Here is a 21528-nt window from a genome sequence, read left to right as displayed (position 1 = left end):
ATTTTATTCCCTAGGGTCTCTGCTAAAATATTATTATATATATATATATATATAAATAAATGTTTGGGGGTTCTGAGTATTTTTCTAGCAAAAAACATAATGATTTTTACATGTAGGAGAGGAATGTCATAAAGCAGGGGTGGGGAACCTACGGTCCCAACGGCCCCCGAAGTCATCTGGTCCGGCCCCCCATGCAGCCAAGTCGGTGTCTCTCAGCTGATCTGTCAGAATGGAGCCGATGCTTCCTGTATAGTCCCTGCTCCGTTATGACAGTCTGAGTGAGTCACAGGCGGAATGATATCAAATGCACTCCACCTGTGACCAATTCAGGAAACATCACCTCTTCCTCCAGCATGGCGCTGCTACACTTCTCCTAGCCAGTATTTCCCACCAGCAGCACACACAACAGTACCAGCCAGAGCCAGCAGTACCCACAGCAGAACCAGCAGTACTAGCCAGAGCTAGCAGTACCTTCAACAGTACCAGCCAGCAGTACCCACAACAATACCAGCCAGCAGTACATGCCAGCAGTACCACCCTGAGCCAGCAGTACCCGCCTGAGCCAGCAGTACCCACAGCAGTACCAGCCAGCAGTACCTACAGCACAGTACCAGCCTGAGTCAGCAGTACCCACAGCAGTACCATCCAGCAGTACTCACAGCACAGTACAAGCCAGCAGTACCAGCCTGAGCCAGCAGTACCAGCCAGCTGTACCCACCAGCAGTACCAGCCAGCTATACCCACCAGCAGTACCTGCCAGCAGTTCTTTTCAAAACTTACCACCACAAAAAAGTCGACTGCGCCCCAGACTGACCGACGCAAACCTGGAAAACCTGTTGCGAGTAGCAACATCATCAATACCAGCTAACATCACACACCTCACCAAAGAGAAGCAGTAGCAGCCATCACATTAGGGGTGAGTTAATTAAATGTTTGACCAAATATAACAGGCTAATTTTTAAGGTGAAAAAAAGGTTCCCCACCTCTGTCATTATGCATTACTTTTAGTTGATATAATGTAGTGTTTTTGTTTAATTATAGGGTTTTGTATTAGGACATCAATAATTTACCTTGTCAACATGGCAAGTTACAGAAAGGTCTACTTTAAGATTAACTGTTCTTTGCACATCACTATTGCACTCCACAATATTAAAAAAAGAAGAAAAAAAAAAGAAATTTTTTTTTCGAACAATGCTCCGCGGTAATCATCACAAATAAAATGGTCTTGCAAAGCCAGCGGAGTTCAGCTTTTAAAGTTCACTATAATTTATTCATGCCAGAGGGAAGAAGTCACCTTGGGATGCTTAGTAGGTAGTCCAGGGTAACGCTCAGCTCATCCATATTTGTCTGGTCTGAACACAGTGGGATTGTCAGAATGAGGCCGCTTCTTCTATCCTTTCCTCCTGGAGAAAGACAAACAATGTTACTAGAAAAAATAAAGTCCTTTCAAGACAGAGAAATCCTCCAGGGTCAATATAAATGAACAAAAAGACAACATTGATGTTATTTTAACTAAAAGTGAAAAATCACATAATGTAAATAACATAGCAATGAATAAATCAATCTTAATTTAGTATATGATATATTTAAACATTTATACCATATGAAAAGACAGCACTGCATTCTATTTGATGAAAGTCTTTATTTAAGTCCTTTAAAATTCAATAAAAGAAAGGTATAAAAAGCAATGACAGTTCTGAACTATAGCATTTGTGGACTACTTCCTCTTCAGAAACACGCCCATCTTAGAAAGGTACTAGGGTTTTAAACAGCAGAGTAAAATATTCTTGTATTATGACCTAGAGGGAAGCAATTGACCAGGAGGCACAAACTTTAGGTTCCAATGTGCCAGAATCTTACTCTGGACTACAAAATCAATAATTTATATTATTTAAAATTTGGATTTTTGTATAGTATTAAAATGTGACCTTTTCTGAACTTAAACCAAAACCTCACCCCAAAGGGGGAGTTCCGCCTGTATGCCTCCTCTCATTCTCATGGCACTTCATTTTTTGGAGAGGGAGGAACGAGTACCTGGTTTTCACAGGTACCCGCTCCTACTTCCAGTGGGACCACCGCAGCAATCAGAGCAGAAGTTCGCTCCCTCCCAGGTTCCAGAAAGCTGCCAGGACAACTTACACATCAAAACTCTCATGCATTCCAAGTTGGAAGCCGCCTGTGATACCATAAGCAAGCAAAGTGCATTCCCAAAGTAAGAATGCCTGGACCCTAAGACAGCTGAAGAGAAGGCTCGGGTGAGGACAGTGCGGGATCCCTGGACAGGTAAGTGTCCGATTATTAAAATGATTTGCAGCTGTTAAATTTTTATTTCTAGGGTAAAAACTGCTTTAAAGCGGAGTTCCGGGCACAAAATCGATCTTTTTTTTGTTTGTGCCCATCCGCTTGTTCTCATTCACCTGAAAAGGAATTGGATAGTTAGGTTTTTTTTTTTTTTTTACTCACCTTGTAATTGGAGATCGAATATACTCACCTATTCTTTACTTCCTCCCTCTGCGCCGCGGCTCCGCCGTCACTTCCTGGCTTGCACTGATTCCTGGGAGCTGAACGTCATCGCTCCCAGGAATCAATGCAACGGCACCGGCCCTGCTCGTCACTTCCGGGGCGACGCCGCATTCCCTGCTAAACAGCTTCTGGGCATGCCCAGAAGCTGTGGAGGAATGCGGCGCTGCACCGGAAGTGACGAGAGGGGCCGGTGCAGGCGCATTCTGGGATAAGAGGACGCGGAAGAAGACGCAGAAGAGGATCGCGCCGGCTTCAGCTGCCCACAAGAGAGATGGCAATGCTGTGGAAGAAATTTTATAAGTGAGTATTTCTTCTGGCAGGTAAGTGCGAACCGGGACAGATCAGAGGCTAGCCATTGTGGAATGTACTAGCCCTGACTGTCCCGGGGTGTGTTCACTGAAAATTTTTTTCTGTGCCCGGAACTCCACTTTAAGCAGTGGGCAAATACCCAGGAGAGAAGAGAAAAACAAATATTATATCTCTAGCTAATAGCTCTTTTTAATGAGTAGGGAATAATAGTGAATTCTGCCAGTTTTTTCCCCCATCAATGTCATGTTCTAGGTAGTATCTCTGCTTACTGTTAAGCCCCACTTTTACACTTTCCTACTATCCACAACAAATGTTCGAGGACAGAAAAGGATTACCGAGCTTGAGCACTATTAGGAAGTACAGCAGCTTTGCCTGTCAGAATGGCCCAGTATTCAGCCATTACAGGATGGTTTGGCATGCCATTGCAAGAACCTCTAGGTGCCTACACCTAACCACTTAAAGCGGAGTTCAACCCTAAAATTATACTTACCTCCATCTTCTTGCTCCGGGTCACCTGAAAAACAAATGGATAATCGCAATTTTTTTTTTTTTTTTTTAATTACCTTGTTTAGAAGAAAATATACTTATCTTACTTCCTCTTCCTCCCCTCGGCGGCCACGGCGATTTGTCACTTCCTGGCTTGCAAAGATTCCTGGGAGCTGAACGTCATCGCTCCCAGGAATCAATGCGCCTGCACCGGCCCCGACATCAGTTCCGGTGCAGGCGCCGTCATACCTTGCTAAACAGCTTCTGGGCATGCCCAGAAGCTGTGCACGGATGACGCTGCGGCACCGGAAGTAACGGCGGGGCCGTTGCAGTGCATCGTGGGACCGCAGAAGACGGAAGAGGACACAGAAGAGGATCGCGCTGGCTTCAAGCTGCCCACACCTGAGATGGCAGCGCTGGACAATACATTTTCAAGGCAAGTATTTCTTCTAAAAGGTAAGTGCCACCCGGGACAGATCAGAGGCTAGCCATTGTGGAATGCACTAGCCCTGACTGTCCCGGGGGTATTTTTATTAAAAAAAACTTTCCCAGGGTGGAACTCCGCTTTAAGGACCAGGCCTATTTCTGACACTTGTTGTTTAGAAGTTAAAAACAGTATATTTTGCTAGAAAATTACTTAGAACCCCCAAACATTATATATATTTTTTAGCAGAGACCCTAGACAAAATGGAGATCATTGCAATGCTTTATGTCACACCGTATTTGCGCAGCGGTCTTACAAACACAATTTGTTTGGAAACAAAATACACTTTTTAATAAAAAAAATAAGAAAACAGTAAAGTTAGCCCAATTTGTTTCTATAATGTGAAAGATAATGTTACACCGAGTAAATAGATACCAAACATGTCATGCTTCAAAATTGCGCACGCTCGTGGAATAGCAACAAACATTTGTACTTAAAGCGGAGTTCCGGGCACAGAAACATTTTTTCAATGAATATACCCCCGGGACAGTCAGGGCTAGTACATTCCACAATGGCTAGCCTCTGATCTGTCCCGGTTCGCACTTACCTGCAAGAAGAAATACTCACTTATAAAATTTCTTCCACAGCGTTGCCATCTCTGTTGTGGGCAGCTGAAGCCAGCGCGATCCTCTTCCGCGTCTTCTTCTCCCAGAATGCGCCTTCACCGGCCCCTCTCGTCACTTCCGGGTCGGCGCCGCATACACAGCTTCTGGGCATGCCCAATGCGGCGTCGCACCGGAAGTGACGAGCGGGCCGGTGCCGTCACATTGATTCCTGGGAGCGATGACGTTCAGTTCCCAGGAATCATTGCAAACCGGAAGAGACGGCGGAGCCGCGGCCACAGAGGGAGGAAGTGAAAAAAGGGGAGTATTTCTTTCTACAATTATGAGGTAAGTAAAAAAAAAAAAAAAATAATAATCCTAACTATCCAATTCCTTTTCAGGTGAAGCAAAGCAAGCGGAAGGGCACAAAAAAAAAAAGGTTGATTTTGTGTCCGGAACTCCGCTTTAAAAATCTCCGTAGGCGATAATTTAAAATTTTCTACAGGTTACCAGTTTAGAGTTACAGAGGGAGTCTAGGGCTGGAATTACTGCTCTCACTCTAACGATCGCAGTGATACCTCACATGTGTGGTTTGAACACCGTTTACATAAGTGGGCGCGACTTGCGCATGCGTTCGCTCGGAGGGACAGGGTGCATTACATTTTTTTTTTCTTATTTATTTTACCTTTTAATTTTTTTTTTTTGTTATACTGTCCCTTTACATTTTTTTTATCACTTTTATTCCTGTAAACATTCCTTATAATAGAAAGAAGCAGGACAGGTCCTCTTTAATGTGAGATCTGGGGTCAAAAAAGACTGCAGATCTCTCATCTATACTTAAAGGCAAAAAAAAGGTATTTTTTACAGCAGAAAAAAAAAATGGGCGGAAGCGACGTGTGACCTGTGGTCCTATAATTAGAATTTAATTTGAGTTGCTCTTCTGAATCAGTTTTTTTTTTTTAATCATGTGACTGTCACAGCACCAATCAGAGCTGTGCAGACACACACTCATACTCATACTGCAATAATAGAAGAAGGATCTTTTCCTGCAGTTCTAAAAGAAAAGGGAAAGATCATGTGACCACACAACAGTGCAGCAGGAATAGGGTACTTGGAGGATTAAAAAAAAAAAAAAATACAGTGGCATGATATAAAGTTTACCTTTGGTAACATGTTACACCCATTATATAGGGTATAATATGTAACATGTTACAAATGTACCAAAAATGTGTCGGTTTAGTAATATTTTTATCCACTATATGGTGCTCTATTTAGGCCCATTATTCTTCTTTTTTTTTTTTTTTTTTGGTTTTACTCGTGCCGGGTTGATTCTGGCATGCTCAGACTGTCAGTCAGTCAGTTGGCCCGTCCCCGATAGACGTCATTGGTGACGAAACGCGTTGGGAGTGACTTCGAGGTGAAGTCATCACAGACGAATAACTGTGATTGAGTGGTGTTTGGATGCCTACAGCTTGCTGGATCTTTTTCCATACATGTTTGCTTATGTCCTTTATAAGGTAATTGTAGCCATCTACTTTCTATTAGATACTTTCATGAGTTTGAAGGACTTCACTATGGTAGTGTTTTTGATTATCCATTTTTGAGTCAATATGGGATCCATCGCCTACTGATGTTTGTTTTCCTCCTGTGATGATCAACTCTACTCACCTGCTTGCTTGAGTGCATTAGACCATTGTAATTTATGGTCCTGTCCATTCGGTAAGAGGCGTGTGTTGGAGGGTGTTGGTGGTGGCGATCACTTCTTTGTTTTTCAGTTGCACTGCAATTTTCTGGAAGGATTGATGCACTATAATTTATTGGGCTATTTTTTATCTACACAGACTTTCCTGAGGTTTATGTACATCTAACTTCTTTTGCTGCATATGGTCACTTGTGTCACACACTTATTGTTTTATATATTATATCACTTTAGCGCTGCTTTATTTTGTTTTTTTATTTCTGTTTGCCTGGTATCACAAATTTTGAAGTGGCAGCTTTCTGTTCTGATTGCTTTACCACTGAGTGTGGATTTATTTTGTTTTGACGTTTTTTTCCCCTTCAACACAAATGTGCATTTTTAAAGGTTAACTTATCCTTTAAGGGTCTATTTTTAAATATTTTCACACACATCAAATTTGAAAATTGTGTATATCCTGAGTGAAGACATTTATAACTAGCCCCATTAAAGGCTAAGCTCACCTTTAGTCAGCATAGGCAGAGAACACAGAAATTTACGGCAAACTTGATCTCTGGCTGGAACAAGTATTTGTTTGTACAGTACTTATTAAATGCCTTATTTATATGGGTGCACTTATAAGTACACTCATGCAGGTTTCCGAAATTACCTACCTAGAAGTACAGGTGCCCCATGCAGCCAGCCTGTTCAGTGGACAGCTGCATGACCTTCACATGCATCCCTGAATGTACATTTGTACGTTACCAATGCATGACTCAAAAAAAAAAAAAAAGGTATTATTCAACAATCACAACCTCCCCATATGGTGGACCCAGACACAGCTTCTGAATCAAATGCTGCATCAGATATAGACAGCCACAGAGTCCCCACTCCATCTGTGATCACAAGAGAAGACACTACACCAGGGGTGTCAAACTCAATTTCATTGTAAACTGCATCAGCAGTATGGTTGCCCTCAAAGGGCCAGTTTTATCTGGAGTGTGCTAGATACAGAGTGCACGGTTCAGGAGTGCATTATGTACAGAATGTAGAGTTCAGGGTGTGCTGTGTACAGAGTTTAGGAGTGCGCCATGTACAAAGTTCAGGAGTGCATTACATACAGAGTGCAGAGTTTAGGGGTGTGCGGTGTACAGAATGCAGGGTTTGCAACCCCAACCCGCCTCCCCACATCTCTCTCTCCTACCTGGCCCAGCTCTAGTTCTTCTCTGTGTAGGTGGAGCGCCTTGCATGGAGATCGCTCTCTTTCTGGAGATCTGTTCCTGCTGTGCCCCTCTGAGTGCATGCAGGGATTTGTTATATCCGGGAGCTGCTGGACAAAGCTGTCCTTTGTAAACAGAGATGCCTTCTGGGTTTACAAGTGACAGCAGGGAACGGGAGCAGAGGGTGAGTGCCGGAGGTGGCAGAATGGAGTTCCAACACGTTCAGGCTACAAAACTGCATGCAAGAGCCACATGACAAGGCCTAGGCTGGGCACAAACACACCTTCTGCCAGATCTGTCTAGACAGACATTGGCATTACGTAGAGTAGTGAAGCTTGTAGCTCCTATAACAAGGGATATTCCTTATGCTTGAGTTTTTCAGTTCAACTACAGCTCTGTCACAACTGTCAGACTGTGATCTTTAGAGATATTGGAAATTTCCAATTATCTAGAGGAATCTAGAGGAATATTCGTTGACAAGCTGAATCTTCCTCTAGATTGATCTATCACAGTAGCCCAACTGCTAGTCTTCACAAAGCTTTCCATGCAGCATCACAATTCAATACATCCTGATGCCCTTCACTACTGGTTCATTCGTTTATTCAGACGTACAAATATTACCAGACATTGCCTGCATGATGTTCTCTTTTTACCAAGCAGATTTCTAACTACTCTTACTTCAGAAACATAAACTGTCTTATGTCCTATCTACTTTTTATCCAGAAGGTAATCTAAAGCAATCCACATTTTATAAAGGGGGGGGGGTTGGGAAATAAATGGTTGCAAATCCTAAAAATGGATTTTTGTAAAATCTTACCGTAAAATCCTTTTCTCTTAAGCTCATTGACAGACGCAGTCCTCTTGATTAATATCAAATTGGGTTATACTGCCCTCTACAGGAGTAGGACACTAGGCAGAAGGAAAACGCTCTGGCCACACCTTAGGGGCAGTCCCAGAGGGTATATCCTCTCTCTCTCTGCTACAGGATGTTAGCTATGTCACAAAGCAGTGTCAGAGAATATAACCCAACCCAACTCAAAAGTAGAGGGGCGGGTACTGCGTCTGTCAATGAGCTTAAGAGAAAAGGATTTTACGGTAAGATTTTACAAAAATCCATTTTTCTCTGTCGCTCATTGACAGACGCAGTCCTCTTGATTAATATCAAATTGGGACGTCCCAAAGCAGTGCCACAAATGAGGGGTGGGATAACAGAAATCAAAATCCAATCTAGAAGGCCCAACCGGTGCCAACTAGACATTTTAAAGGCTCATCAGACAAAAGGATGAGACTCAACTGAAAACCCAACAGAAAAAAACCCTCGAGGTAGACCAACGGTCTCCTCAAATTGCGGCCTGCAAAACCTTGCGGCCAAAAGAGGCATCCGACGATGCCATCACATCAACTTTATAAAATTTTGTAAAGGTATGAACCGACGACCAGGTAGCCGCCTTGCAAACCTGGACCACTGACGCCTGATGGCGGAAGGCCCAGGAAGCACTGAGCGCCCGAGTGGAGTGCGCCTTAACAGGGAACGGAGGATTCCGACCCTTAATAGAATAAGCCTGTACCACGGGTCTGTCTGATCCATTTGGAGATAGTCGCGGCAGATGCAGGCAACCTCTTTTTGGGGCCATCCGTGATCACAAAAAGTGAATCCGTTTTACGAAAACGAGTCCGTAAGTTTTCAGGTATACCCTGATTGCCCGAACCACATCCAAGGAATGTAACGCACAGTCCCGAGGATGACTGGGCTTAGGACACAAGGAAGGTAGCACAATATCTTCATTCAGATGAAACTCTGAAACCACCTTAGGAAGGAAGGATGGATTCGGACGAAGAACCACCTTATCCCTATGAACCACCAGATATGGGGAACGACAGGATAATGCAGCCAGTTCTTACACCCTGCGTGCAGAAGTAATGGCCACCAAGAAGGCCACCTTCTGGGATAATGTAAGCAAGGGAATCTCCCTGGTATTTTAAAAGGGAGGTTTCTGAAGAACCGACAACACCAGATTAAGATCCCAGGGCGGTAAGGGCGCGCGCACTGGCGGAGCCAGGTTCCGCACCCCCTAGATGAAATTCCGCACCAAGGAATGGGTAGCCAAAGGTTTCTGAAAGAGAATTGCTAACGCTGAAACCTGACCCTTGACAGTAGTCAAGGCCAGCTTCTGCTCAACCCCCTGTTGCAGAAAAGCCAAGATTCAGGTCACCGAATAGGTACATGGAGGAAATCCAAAGGATTCACACCACGCAATATAAGACCTCCATGTGCGATGATAGACTTTTCTGGAAGTCGCTTTCCTTGCTTTAATTAAAGTAGGAATAACTAAAGTTGACAATCCCTTGTCCTTCAGCACCTGAGTCTCAATAGCCAGGCTGTTAAAGCCAGCGATTGTAAAGCAGGATGGAAGATCGGTCCCTGAGACCGCCGATCCCCCCTGAGAGGAAGTCTCCAAGGAGCGTCCGTGACCAGTCTTACCAAGTCGGCATACTCGGGTCGACGAGGCCAGTCCGGAGCTACCAGGATAACTGGAATTCCTTCCACCTCTATCCTGCAAAGAAGTTTCAGCAGCAACTTGAGAGGAGGGAAGACATACAGTAGCTGATGCTGTCCCCACGGGGCGACCAGCGCATCTGCTGCTTCCGCTCGAGGATCTCGGGAGCGGGCTACAAACCTCCGCACCTACCTGTTGAGCCGAGCTGCCAACAGATCCACCTCCGGGGTGCCCCAATGAAGGCACAGCTGGTGAAATACCTCTGGATGAAGAGGCCATACCCCTTGATCCAGAATCTGACGGCTGAGATAATCTGCCTGCCGATTTTCCACCCCCGGAGTGGATACCGCGGAGAGAGCCGGAACAAACCGTTCCGTCCAACGAAAGGATGCTGGCCACTTCGATGGCCGCCAGGACACTCTAGGTGTCCCCTTGGTGATTGACCTAAGCCACGGCCGTGGCATTGTCCGACTGGATCCTAACCGGGCTGCCCTGGAGCTGCTCGGTCCAGTAAATCAGACAAAGTCTGATCGCTCTCAGTTCCAATACATTTATCTGTAACCTGGATTATATCGGAAGAAATGACTTCCCCTGGCTGAGCATCGGAGACCGAAGCCACCAGACCAGAGACTTCCTGGTCCGCTCGCTCAACCGGATCCGATTGTCCAGAGAATCGGGATTCCGATTCCATTAGAAAATAATCTCCTTTCGGAGAGTTCGGGCATGAGACTGGGCATACGGTGCTGCCTCTAAGAAGGCCACCATCAGTCCCAGGATCCTCATGCAAGTCTGAAGGGAAGGCCAGTTGACGGACAGTAACATCCGAATCGTTCACTGAATCTTCCGGCTCCTGGTGGGAACTAGGAATGATCTTTGGGAAAAGTGAAGAAAACGTTCTGCTCAAGGAACGGGAACTACCGCTCCCTGTTGCATCAAGTCCATTACTGCCCCCCGCAAAGCTTTTAAGCGATCCGGGGATAGTCGAATGTTTGAAGGGAAGAATCGCACCGGTAGAAGTGATCGAAACTCGATCTTGTATCCCGGCCGTATGACCTCGCGAACCCCTTTGTCCGGGATTCTGGAAAGCCATGGATCCGGAAACCGGTGAAGACGTCCCCCCACCCCAGAGATGGGTGGGGGCGCACCTGCTGAAACCGATGCACGCCCTAGCAAGGTAGTGGCGTCCAGGGCGGCGTCACAGATGAACTGTAGCCCTTGTATAATCTGCTCCAGCAAATCTGATACTGCCGGGGGGATACTTCTCCCCTTTATGTCACGGCGTAACAATTTGGTCCATTCTGTCAATGTTTGTGAGACTAAACCAATGGCCACCAATGGCCTAAATGTTGACCCTATCAGGGGAAAAAATGGAGCGGGATTCCACTTCCACTTTTCAATCCACCGGATCCCTAAAGGACGGAGCGTCCTCCAACGGGATAACAGTGGCTTTATTTAGTCTGGAAATCGGTGGGTCCACCACTGGTGGTACCGTCCATTTTTTAAGGAGGGATTCCTCAAACGGATAGCGCCTAGCAATGCGTTTGGAAATAGCAGGGGTTCGTTTCGGACGATCCCATTCTTCTTTAATTAGATTACCAAAACATTTGGGCAAGGGAAAAACCTTCGCCATTTTGGTAGGCTTGCTGGTCCCAAAGGGAATTTCAGTGTCAGCTACCTCTGCCGGTGTAACCTCAAGACTTAAGGTTTCTCGGACAGACATGACTAGTGCGTCCACCAACGCTTCTTCTTGTGCTATGGCAGAAACGTCCTCCTCGCTGTCTGAGGAGACCGTACCCGGGACAGCAGCCCCAGAAGAGGGACCTGCAGCTGCAGTGACAAGCTCAGAATCCGTATCTGAAGTGTCAGATGAAATAGGGGTAGGCGGGGGTCGTTTTCTTGACCCCCGTCCCTGACAGGCTACCTCCACCCGGGATACCAAAGACTCCAAAACTGCTGATAATGCATCAATCACAAGTGGGGCACTGGAGGATCCTGCGGCCACCTCGAGGGGATCAGGTGGGGATACATGTGTGGCAGGGTCCATGATTAATCCCAGATACTTGCCAGCAAACAAAAAATAATTGCAAAGAAAAAAACTTTTTTTTTTTTTTTTTGTAATCCCCCGGCGCAACAGCGCCCCTCAGTGTTACCTGCTTTGGACCCCACAGAGAGAAAGAAAGACCCCAAGGGCTCACCACCTGATGCACAGAAGCTTCTATCCACCTGCTCTCAGCGCTGTCTCTTACAGACAGGAAGTCTTTTGGATTGTTTTCCCGGGTAAAGGAGGCGGCTCCGCCCCTTTACACGCCTTCCGGCGCCTCCCATGCTACTCCTCGAGGTAGCTGGTCATCTCCAAAATGGCCGCCCCCATGCCGGAGACACGAGGCTACGCCAAGATGGCGGCCCCCGCGCGAACTGCGGGAGGATGGCGGCGGCCCTGTGGAAAGCTGGCGGCGGCCTGTGGAATGCAAGCATCGGCCTGTGCGGCCTGCGGGAGGATGGCGGCCTGGGGGAGGCTGGTGGCGGCGTATGGCGGTAGTCCAGGCAATTGCAACCTTATGTATAAGGTAGGATATATCACCCTCTTACATGGCCATCCTAACAGTAATGCCAGCCACTGACTTCAGTCATGGTCCCTTTACAGTGCCCACTCATACAGTGACTACCGATAGTCAGCTCCCAAACCAAGCTTCCTGGTTCTTATTCACCAAATCACCCTCAAAAGGGGGATCTGTGACACCTGTTATAGGATAGAGGGGGGACCCAGGATCATGAGGGTCTGATCATCCCAGGGAGGGGCCCGCGTCAAACCCGTCAGGGGGAGAGGGGGAACATCTTACTCACCATACCGGAACAAGCGGGCACCAACTCCTGACAGAAACCCTCTCCACCGAGGTGGGGGGGCTGTCGACCAATACAGACGCCGCGACTCAGTTTCCAACTGGTCGTCGGCGTCCCGGCGAGACGTTTAACTCGCAGGGTCAGTCCCCGTCCAGTGGGACTATGTCGCAGCCGACCCAGCGCGGAGCTAGGGCCTGCACGCGCTCGTAGGCTGACTGGGGTGACCACTGGATCTCAACATCCAGCCCGTTGCCCAGCTCCAGCATCATTGCTTGAAGATCTCACAGGAACAACTGGAGAAAAAAAGCTGCCTAAAAAAAATTTTCTAAAAAAAAATCTTGCCAGGACCAAAGATCCCAGCAAGGAACTTAGGTCCTTACTCCTGACTAGACAGAAAAAAACTAACATCCTGTAGCAGAGAGAGAGAGGATATACCCTCTGGGACTGCCCCTAAGGTGTGGCCAGAACGTTTTTCTTCTGCCTAGTGTCCTACTCCTGTAGAGGGCAGTATAACCCAATTTGATATTAATCAAGAGGACTGCGTCTGTCAATGAGCGACAGAGAAATATTTTTTACCTTAATGCATTCTCTGCATTAAAGTGAAAAAAAAAGTTGCATGTGCATCTCCCCCTCACGCCCCTTATACTTACCTAAGCCAGATCTCGATCCAGCATTGTGCCCATCTGTAGCGGCTCGCTCCTCTTCTCCCCGCTTTCACAGGTCTTGCTGTGATAAGGGAGCAGAGCCTCGCTGTCTGTAACTATAGGGATGGAGGAGGACACAGGAGTGCAGGTGAGGGGACCCCAGAACAGGAAGTTCGGGCGGCTCTGTGTAATACCTTTGCACAGGGTATGCAAGTATATCATGTTTGCTATTTTAAAAGAAAAAAAAATTGACTCTACAAACGCTTTAAAATCTCTGTAACCACCTAGGAATGGGATAAGGCTCTTTTGCGACTCATAAAATATCCCTCTTCAGCAGACACTGTTTACCTTCACACCTATAAAATCAATATTCACGACATATGTTGGGAGATCTAAAGTAGACAAAAGGTACCATGGCTCACAAAAGGGGTGAATGCTTTCTCACTCTTCTGGGACAAATTACTCTGGAACTGCAATAGGATTACAAGATCCTGGAGAAATTTAAACAGATTTTATATGCTGTAGCAAGTGTTACTAAACCCACGACAGTAACATCAGTCTGTATATGCAGTAAAGAATGTTTGTTATATTCACTGTGGAACCTAAGGGGTTAACCCTCTGCATTGTGTAAAAAGGCTGTTTGATCCTGTATGTTGAGATCCTCCTCTTCTTCCACTGACTCCAGAACAGGTCCGGATAAGACAGAGCTACTGGAGTCAGGCTGCACATGCTCAGTTTGGTGTGTATTGCTAACGTTTTTTTTTTTTTTCTTCAGAGAGTGCATGTGATCAGCACAGGGCCAATCAGCACTGTCCAGACAGGGGGTCAAGGGTCCATGATCCTGATAGGACAGCCAGCGCAGTATAAAAACTCCTCCTACAAGCTTTAAGCAGGAACTGATAGAAGTCACAAGATTTCTATATACTGCTGATGAGAAAAGATATTTAGCAGCTTATATTTACTAAAATAATTGAATTTCCATGTTCTCTGTAGTGTACTGTGGGAGACCAGATATAGTGAATGCAGAGTTAAAATATAACTTTGAGGGTCGCTTACATAATTTTGGCCAGATACAATGAATCTGTATTAAGGACAAGTGTAGCACTGCCCCCCTGAGGACTGCTGGATAACTCCAGCCAATGGTCTGATCGGGACTCTCCCTATGCAGATTGACTCTTACATATCCCTTTATTGCTCCAGTTCTGCCATACCCTGGATAGTCAGTCAGTAAGTACAGATCTTTGGCGATCAGCCACCACTTGGGGCTAGTTTATAGTTCCCTTTTTGTCTAACACGGGGGATCTTACTTTGGAGACATTCCTTCCTCCCGCTGCTGTTTAAGCTATATGGCTGTTTAAGCCAGGATCCCTCCAACACACTTTACCATACACTGCTACTTGCTGTTTAAGCAATTTGGCTGGTAAGCCAAGCTGGTAAGCACAGGAAGCCATGTACTGCCCCATGGGGCCAGGTTTCTCTGGAGGTTTCTAGCTAGGTAATGAGACTCACATTATAGGAAGTTTGCCCTTGCTGTTTTACACTCCATGAGATCATGTTGCCATATTTTGCCCTTCTTCTGTGATGTACTGTTAATACTTGATGACATTCTGTCACATATTGAGTGATTTTCCCAGCATCCCTTACACTCTCCATGGGCATACCCAGGCGCCTCCTCCACAGGGCTCCTTATGAGTCTTCTTCCTGGCCACAAGCACAGTTGCTCGGGCTTTCAGAGTGATTTTCAGGTCGGTCCTTCTCGACTAATCACACCAAGCCCGTCCTAAACAGTGCTATCTTGGGACTGGATGGGTGGGGACCTCCACGTGTTCTATTTGCTGTCTGTATGATCTTGACACCCAAGGGGTCTACAGAGTCAATCAGTTCACCTGATGAGTTTTCACACTTGTTTTATTGATTGTAAAATTGTTTTGTCCATGTGTGTACATCTTCACCAATAAAGTTATTTTGTTTGCACCGTAATCCCAGTGAGCCCCTCATTGCAACCATTCCCGGGGGGATCTCCCCGTCCCTCCACCTCCAACCCATTTTTGTCTATGTCTTTTAGGTTGCGCAGGGTTCCCGGTCCTACTTGACCGTGTGGTACGTGTTCAATTTGATTCTCGCCGACCAATTTAGTCTGGCTTGAGAACACCTCCTCGGCCACTCAGTCTTTTATGTCTTTTTTGCTGGATAATACACTCTGGGGTCCCCCTGGGTTACCGTTAGAAACTCTGGCATTCACAGATTAACACTTTACTTCTTGGCTCAGTCAACGATCAGTTCAGGGGTATGTAGTTGTTTTTGAGGTTTCATTTTAAATAGGGACTGGAGAAGGGAAGAATGGGATACTCCAAATCAAACTATTCACAATGGATGAGGACTCCTGTCTAAAGATGCAGCCCGGCTGCAGATTCACCTTGCCACTAGATGAATTTAGGTCAAGTCTCTGTTCAGACGACTTAGTTGGGTAGATTATCTTCAGGATACCTGCCTAGTATCCCCTTTCACTCCACAGACTGACACCCGTCCTCTGACTATCCTACAACGGGGTGGCCCCCCTCAGGTCAGGCACCTAGACACGATCCCCTGTACTCGCAATACTGTTTTTCAAGGGCCTCCAGTGTCTCTACCCCTCCAGTCAGTTCTCCTGGACCTCTTGATTCAGTTTCTTTCCTCTGTTCCCCAGGCCGACTGCCTGTGACCACGTGCCACTGCTACAGAGGAGGAGGCAGCCGCCAACCTCCCTCCGGGACTCTGCTTACCAGCCAAAGACCCCACAGCACATGTGCTCCTGGCTTTCATACAGTATCCCATAATGCACTAATACAGCCAGTCTCTACCAATCACTGGGACTGTATCAAGGCCTGTGTACTCATTGGTCAGGTTTCCTCCCACTGTCCAACATGCCTCCCTATTGGACCACTGTGAAAACACTATCTAGACCCAAGTAATCACACACTGAGCAGACCTAACTCACAGATCCTGCTCTCTGGTTAGGCAGAAAGCAATATAGATTTCCCTGCTGCTCCTCTGATAGGCAGACAGAGCAAAAAACTATACTCTCTCAGTAGCACCTTCCTAGGAGGGTGCTACACAAGGAAAGCTTAACATTTTTCTCAGAAATATTTTTAAAATATATGTGTGGGTTTTTTTTTTTTTTCGTTGAGTCATACTTACCTACGTGGATGCAGAATCAGTCCGATGCTGCATCTGTCCCCTGGCACCTCTAACACCGAGAACCGAGTGATCGAACACCACCGATCACTCGATTCTCACAGCTGGGTTCTGTTAGTCAGCAGCTCTCTGCTCTGCCTCCTCCTCACTCACTGGAGTGCTGAGCTGTGGAGGGGGCCACTGAGAGCCTGAGCCAGTCCAGGCATGTGGGTGGATTCCGACTCCATGATCTTGACATCCGAGCCTGGACCGACTCTGTGACTCCGGCAAAGAGCGGACTCCAGACCGCTCTCTGCTGAAAACGGGTCACAGGAGTGCAAAACGAATTGGACTCTTGTGATCCATAGGAGATATACAGCCAAACACATTTTGGCTGTAGTTCTCCTTTAAGTACTGTCAATGAAATAGAAAAAGGTACATTTTTTTAAGCAAGAACTGGAACACAGACCATTATACCCAAGTGCTGCCAAACATCATGGGCCCCTCTACTGAACCAGAGATCTAACACACATGTAGAGGGTAGGCTGGCAGCCGTAGAAAAATACAATACTTAAAGTCTATTGTTGGCACAAGCCGGTTATTGTGTCATTATCCTGTATCTATAATGAGGCTGTTGCTGCCAAAGACTCATGTGACACGGGGTTCTGGCATAGAGATCAGCCTGCTAGCAGATTTAATGCACAGGGCTCAGAGAAGTAAAAGACGGATCTGCTCAACAGGTGCTTCCAGAGGCTGGAAACTAATTTGATTTCTTCCTGAAGGGCATATGAATAATGTCTGCGGTTTACACCCTAACTTTATGAATAGAGTAAAAAGCCACATAAAATAAAACTGCAGGTGCTAGTGAACAAGCGTGGAGAGAAATATGGCATCCAGCCTTGGCCTGCCTGCACTTCAGGCACGAATATTGCCAGCTGTCATTTCTATGTGACTTAGCGAGGTTCAGGCTGTATAACATAAGAGGTTTCTTGGCCTCTGTCCTCATCATTTGCTAACTGTTTACCATTCTAATTTTAAAATATATGTGCCTATGTTAGGATATATATATATATATATATATATATATATATATATCCCCTAAGGCTCCTTTCGCACGGTCCGCTGTCCGGTGCGGTCCGTTCTCTGCTCAGCGGTGATTGATCCGCCGAACCCCGCTGAGCAGGCGGATGACAGCTCCGTCTCCACACTGTGTGCGGAAAGGGAGGTGTCAGAGCCCCGCTGCTCTCTATGGGGGAATCGGATGAGAGCGGACCGTCTGTCCGCTCTCATCCGATCCGATCAGCTGGACGGATGGAAAATAGGGTTTCCATCCATCCGGATTTCACTAACAGGATCGAATGCAGATGGCAGCGGGTGTCAGCGGAGAGGTCTCCGCTGACATCCGCTGCCCCATAGGGATGCATGGAGGATCCGATCAGATCCGCCTAAAAAACTGACAGGCGGATCTGATCGGATCGTTCGTGTGAAAGGATCCCAACTCAGAACTGGTTGAAAAATAACACTATATTTTTATAGAGCTTCATTTTTATTGAACAAATAATTTCCCTGTAGCTGGTTTGGGACGAATAGTATTTTTCAGTCATACTCTAAACACCAAAACCACAAACCCCAAGTATGCTCACCGACCCAAAAAGCTTGTAAAAATTACTTTTCAATCATGGCTATTAACCACTTCTGGACCGGAAAGGATTTGCCCCCTTAATGACCAGGCCATATTTTGCGATTCGGCACTGCGTTACTTTAACGGACAATTGCGCGGTCATGCGACGCTGTACCTAAATAAAGTTTATGTTCTTTTTTTCCCACAAATAGAGCTTTCTTTTGGTGGCATTTAACCACCTGCGTAATTTCTATTTTTTGCGCTATAAACAAAAAAATAGTGACAATTCTGAAAAGAAAAAAAAAAAAAAAAAAAAAATAATATTTTTTTACATTCTGCTATATAACATTCCCCCAAAAATTTTTTTAAAAAAACTAAATTTAACATTTTAGGCCAATTTGTTTGCTGCTACATATTTTTGGTAACAAAAAAAAAATAAAAAATTTGCAATAAGCGTATTTTGATTGGTTTACGCAAAAGTTATTGCATCTACTAACTACGGGAAAGATTTATGTCATTTTTATTTTTTTATTTTTATTTTTTTAACAAGTAATGGCGGCAATCTGCGATTTTTAGCTGGACTGCGGCATTGCGGCGGACAGATCTGACCCCTGACTGACATTTTTGGGGGAACCAGTGACATCACTACAGTAATCAGTGTAAAAATATGCACTGTTACTGTAATAGTGACACTGGCAGGGTAGGGGTTAACAGTGTGGGTGATCAAGGGGTTAAATGTGTACCTAGGGGAGTGTTTCTAACTGGTGGGGCGTTGCTTGTGAAATGATCATAGAGACATGTGATCCTATATAGAAGGATCACAGGGGCTCTGTGATCATTCCAGGGAGAAGAACGGTCAGCGGTGTTTACAACGGGAACGGTCGTGGGTGTCAGGTGGCAATCAGGGCCGCCTGCCCCGTGCATCGGCTTCCACGCTGACGAGCGAGGGGCGGGATCACGTGCTCGCCCACTATCTGTAGGCGCGCAACCGACGTATACCTACAGCGGTTTGCGCAGGAGTGGCTGCCTGCCGCAGTATAACTGCGGCGGGTGGTCGTAAAGTGGTTAAAGATGGCAAGTTAAAGCGGATCTTCACTGCATCTGAGCACCACAAACCAAAAACGCTATTTAAATTTAATGTTATTATTCAAAGCAAACTCCACATCCATCCATGTCTCCATGCTTTATTCTGTTTTGAGAAATTGTTTTGAAAAACCATCCCCTAGCATTTCTGGCCGTGGCCACCTTGACTAAGGGCAAATGATTCATGTAGCATTTACTTCCTGCCCTTAGTCCAAGTATGTATACAGGAGAGGGTGCTTCGCTAAAGAAAACCCCTTCTATAGACTCCTGGGATGTAGGACATCATTTGCCTAGGAACCCAGAAACTAACTGAAGAAATGCAAAAAAAAAAAAAGTATAAAACTAAGAAAATGAGATGAATAAATCTAGCTACTTTCATCCCCGGTTGAAGGCAAAAGATTTAGCTTGTCCAGGGCCTAATTGTTTGTAATATCTACACCGTTGTTGACTCCTAGCCTCTGCTTCCATTTACTGCTTTAGGAATTTACCCTTTATACAATAAAGAAAATGTGGCAGGAAATGATAATATTCAAATAAAAACCAACTCAATAATGATTAGCAGAGGTGGCTGGTCTTGCCCTCATCCAGAAACAGTTCCCAATGGGGTGTCCGAGTGGCCTAGGGGCATCACTGACATCTCCAGTATGTTACAGAGCTCTTCATATTTATTATGTTGATCGATCTCCTTAACTCTTCCTGTATTGTTTGCATTGACTATGTTAAGTTCGGCATCAATGTACTTAATTCTTTGTTGGTAGAAAATGGATGATGTCCTATTTGGATGTTTGTATTTTGTTTGAAATTCTTCAATAAAAACATAGTAAAAGAAAAAAAGTATAAAACAGGTAAATATAATATACTTTTCTATCTATACACTTAGGGTTCTTTCACACGGTCCGCCTCCGTAGGCGGATCCGTGCTGCTCAGCAGGGATCGATCCGCCGATCCCCGCTGAGCCGGCGGATGACAGCTCCGTCTCTGCTTGCAGTGCAGAGAGGGGTTTTTACAGCCCCCGTTGCCCTCTATGGGGGATCGGATGAGAGCGGACCGCCTGTCCGCTCTCATCCCATCATCCGATCCCTGAACAGCTCGAAAAATAGGGTTTCCATCCGTCCGGATTTCACGGACAGGATCGGATACGGATGGCAGCGGGTGTCAGCGGAGGTGTCTCCGCTGACATCCGCTGCCCCATAGAGCTGCATGGAGAATCCGATCAGATCCGCCTAAAAAAACGGAATTTTTGTAAAATCTTACCTGTAAAATTCCTTTCTCTGAGTCCTCCGACAGTCGCCGCCTCTTCATATTCGTCACATATGGGGTATTAGACTTTGCTCCGAAGGAGTAGCTAGGCAACAGAATATGTTAACAATAAAGCTTTAACATATCCCACCCTCAAGGGGTGGTCCCCTCAGTCAATACCCTCCTACTTCCTGCAACCATATCTCAGTTTTAGTGGAATAGCAGTAGAGTACACAATCAAACCCCAAAAGAGGGGCGGGGGCGGCGACTGTCGGAGGACTCAGAGAAAGGAATTTTACAGGTAAGATTTTACAAAAATTCCGTTTTCTCTTACGTCCTCCGACAGTCGCCGCCTCTTCATATTCGTCACATATGGGGACGTCCCAAAGCAGTGCAAACATGAGGGGTGGGAAACGCATTCGCGCCGAAAGGCAACGCAGTCTCCGCATCAAAGAAGGAACCTTACCAAAGGAAGGAACCAGCTGGGCAACAGCAAAAAACAAGTGCTCAACAGGAGCAACAACCCAGGAAAAGACAAAAAACCAGGGGATACAAAACTTATCCCAACAGCCAGGAGTCCCCAACAAGGGACCCTAGGGAACAGCCGCACTAAGAACCTTGCGGCCAAAGGAAGCATCCGCCGATGCCTGAACATCTACTTTGTAGAATTTTGTGAAAGTGTGCACGGTCGACCAAGTCGCCGCCTTACACACCTGGGCTACAGAAGCCCCATGACGACAGGCCCAAGACGTACTCAGAGATCTAGTCGAGTGCGCCTTCACAGGCACAGGGGGAACCTTCCCCTGCAAGGCATAGGCCTGTTCAATGGTCTGCCTGATCCATTTGGCGATGGTAGAGGCCGAAGCCGCCATGCCCTTCCGAGGACCCTCTGGAAGAACAAACAAGGAGTCCGTCTTTCGAAAAGACTCAGTCGACTTAAGGTAAACCCTTATCGCCCGAACAACATCCAGAGAGTGCAATCTCACCTCCTTCGGATGTTTAGGCTTCGTGCACAACGAAGGCAAGACAATATCCTCATTAAGATGGAAGTCCGAAACTCGTTTCGGAAGAAAAGAAGGATTAGGTCGCAAGACCACCTTATCCAAATGAATAACCAGGTACGGAGACTTGCAGGACAAAGCCGCCAGCTCCGACACTCTGCGAGCCGAAGTGATCGCCACCAAAAAGGCGACCTTTTTGGACAACATAG

The 21528-nt window shown here is 46.1% G+C and overlaps 1 protein-coding gene across 2 annotated transcripts in view; it reads right to left on the bottom strand.

Moving 5' to 3' along the window:
• The window catches only part of SESTD1 (SEC14 and spectrin domain containing 1), a 252822-nt gene that overhangs the window by 133542 nt on the left and 97752 nt on the right, over positions 1–21528 (bottom strand). For both annotated transcript variants that reach the window (XM_082261218.1, XM_082261219.1), the window contains exon 3: positions 1295–1403. In XM_082261218.1, coding sequence (XP_082117344.1) covers positions 1295–1403 — 109 coding nt within the window. The remainder of the gene's footprint in view (positions 1–1294; positions 1404–21528) is intronic.

The sequence above is a fragment of the Pelophylax lessonae genome, assembly GCF_965119305.1.
Source record: "Pelophylax lessonae genome assembly, chromosome: 6".
NCBI classification, from domain to species: Eukaryota; Metazoa; Chordata; class Amphibia; order Anura; family Ranidae; genus Pelophylax; species Pelophylax lessonae.
Note: the sequence above shows the minus strand (reverse complement) of the source record. Positions and strands in the feature narration are given on the sequence as shown.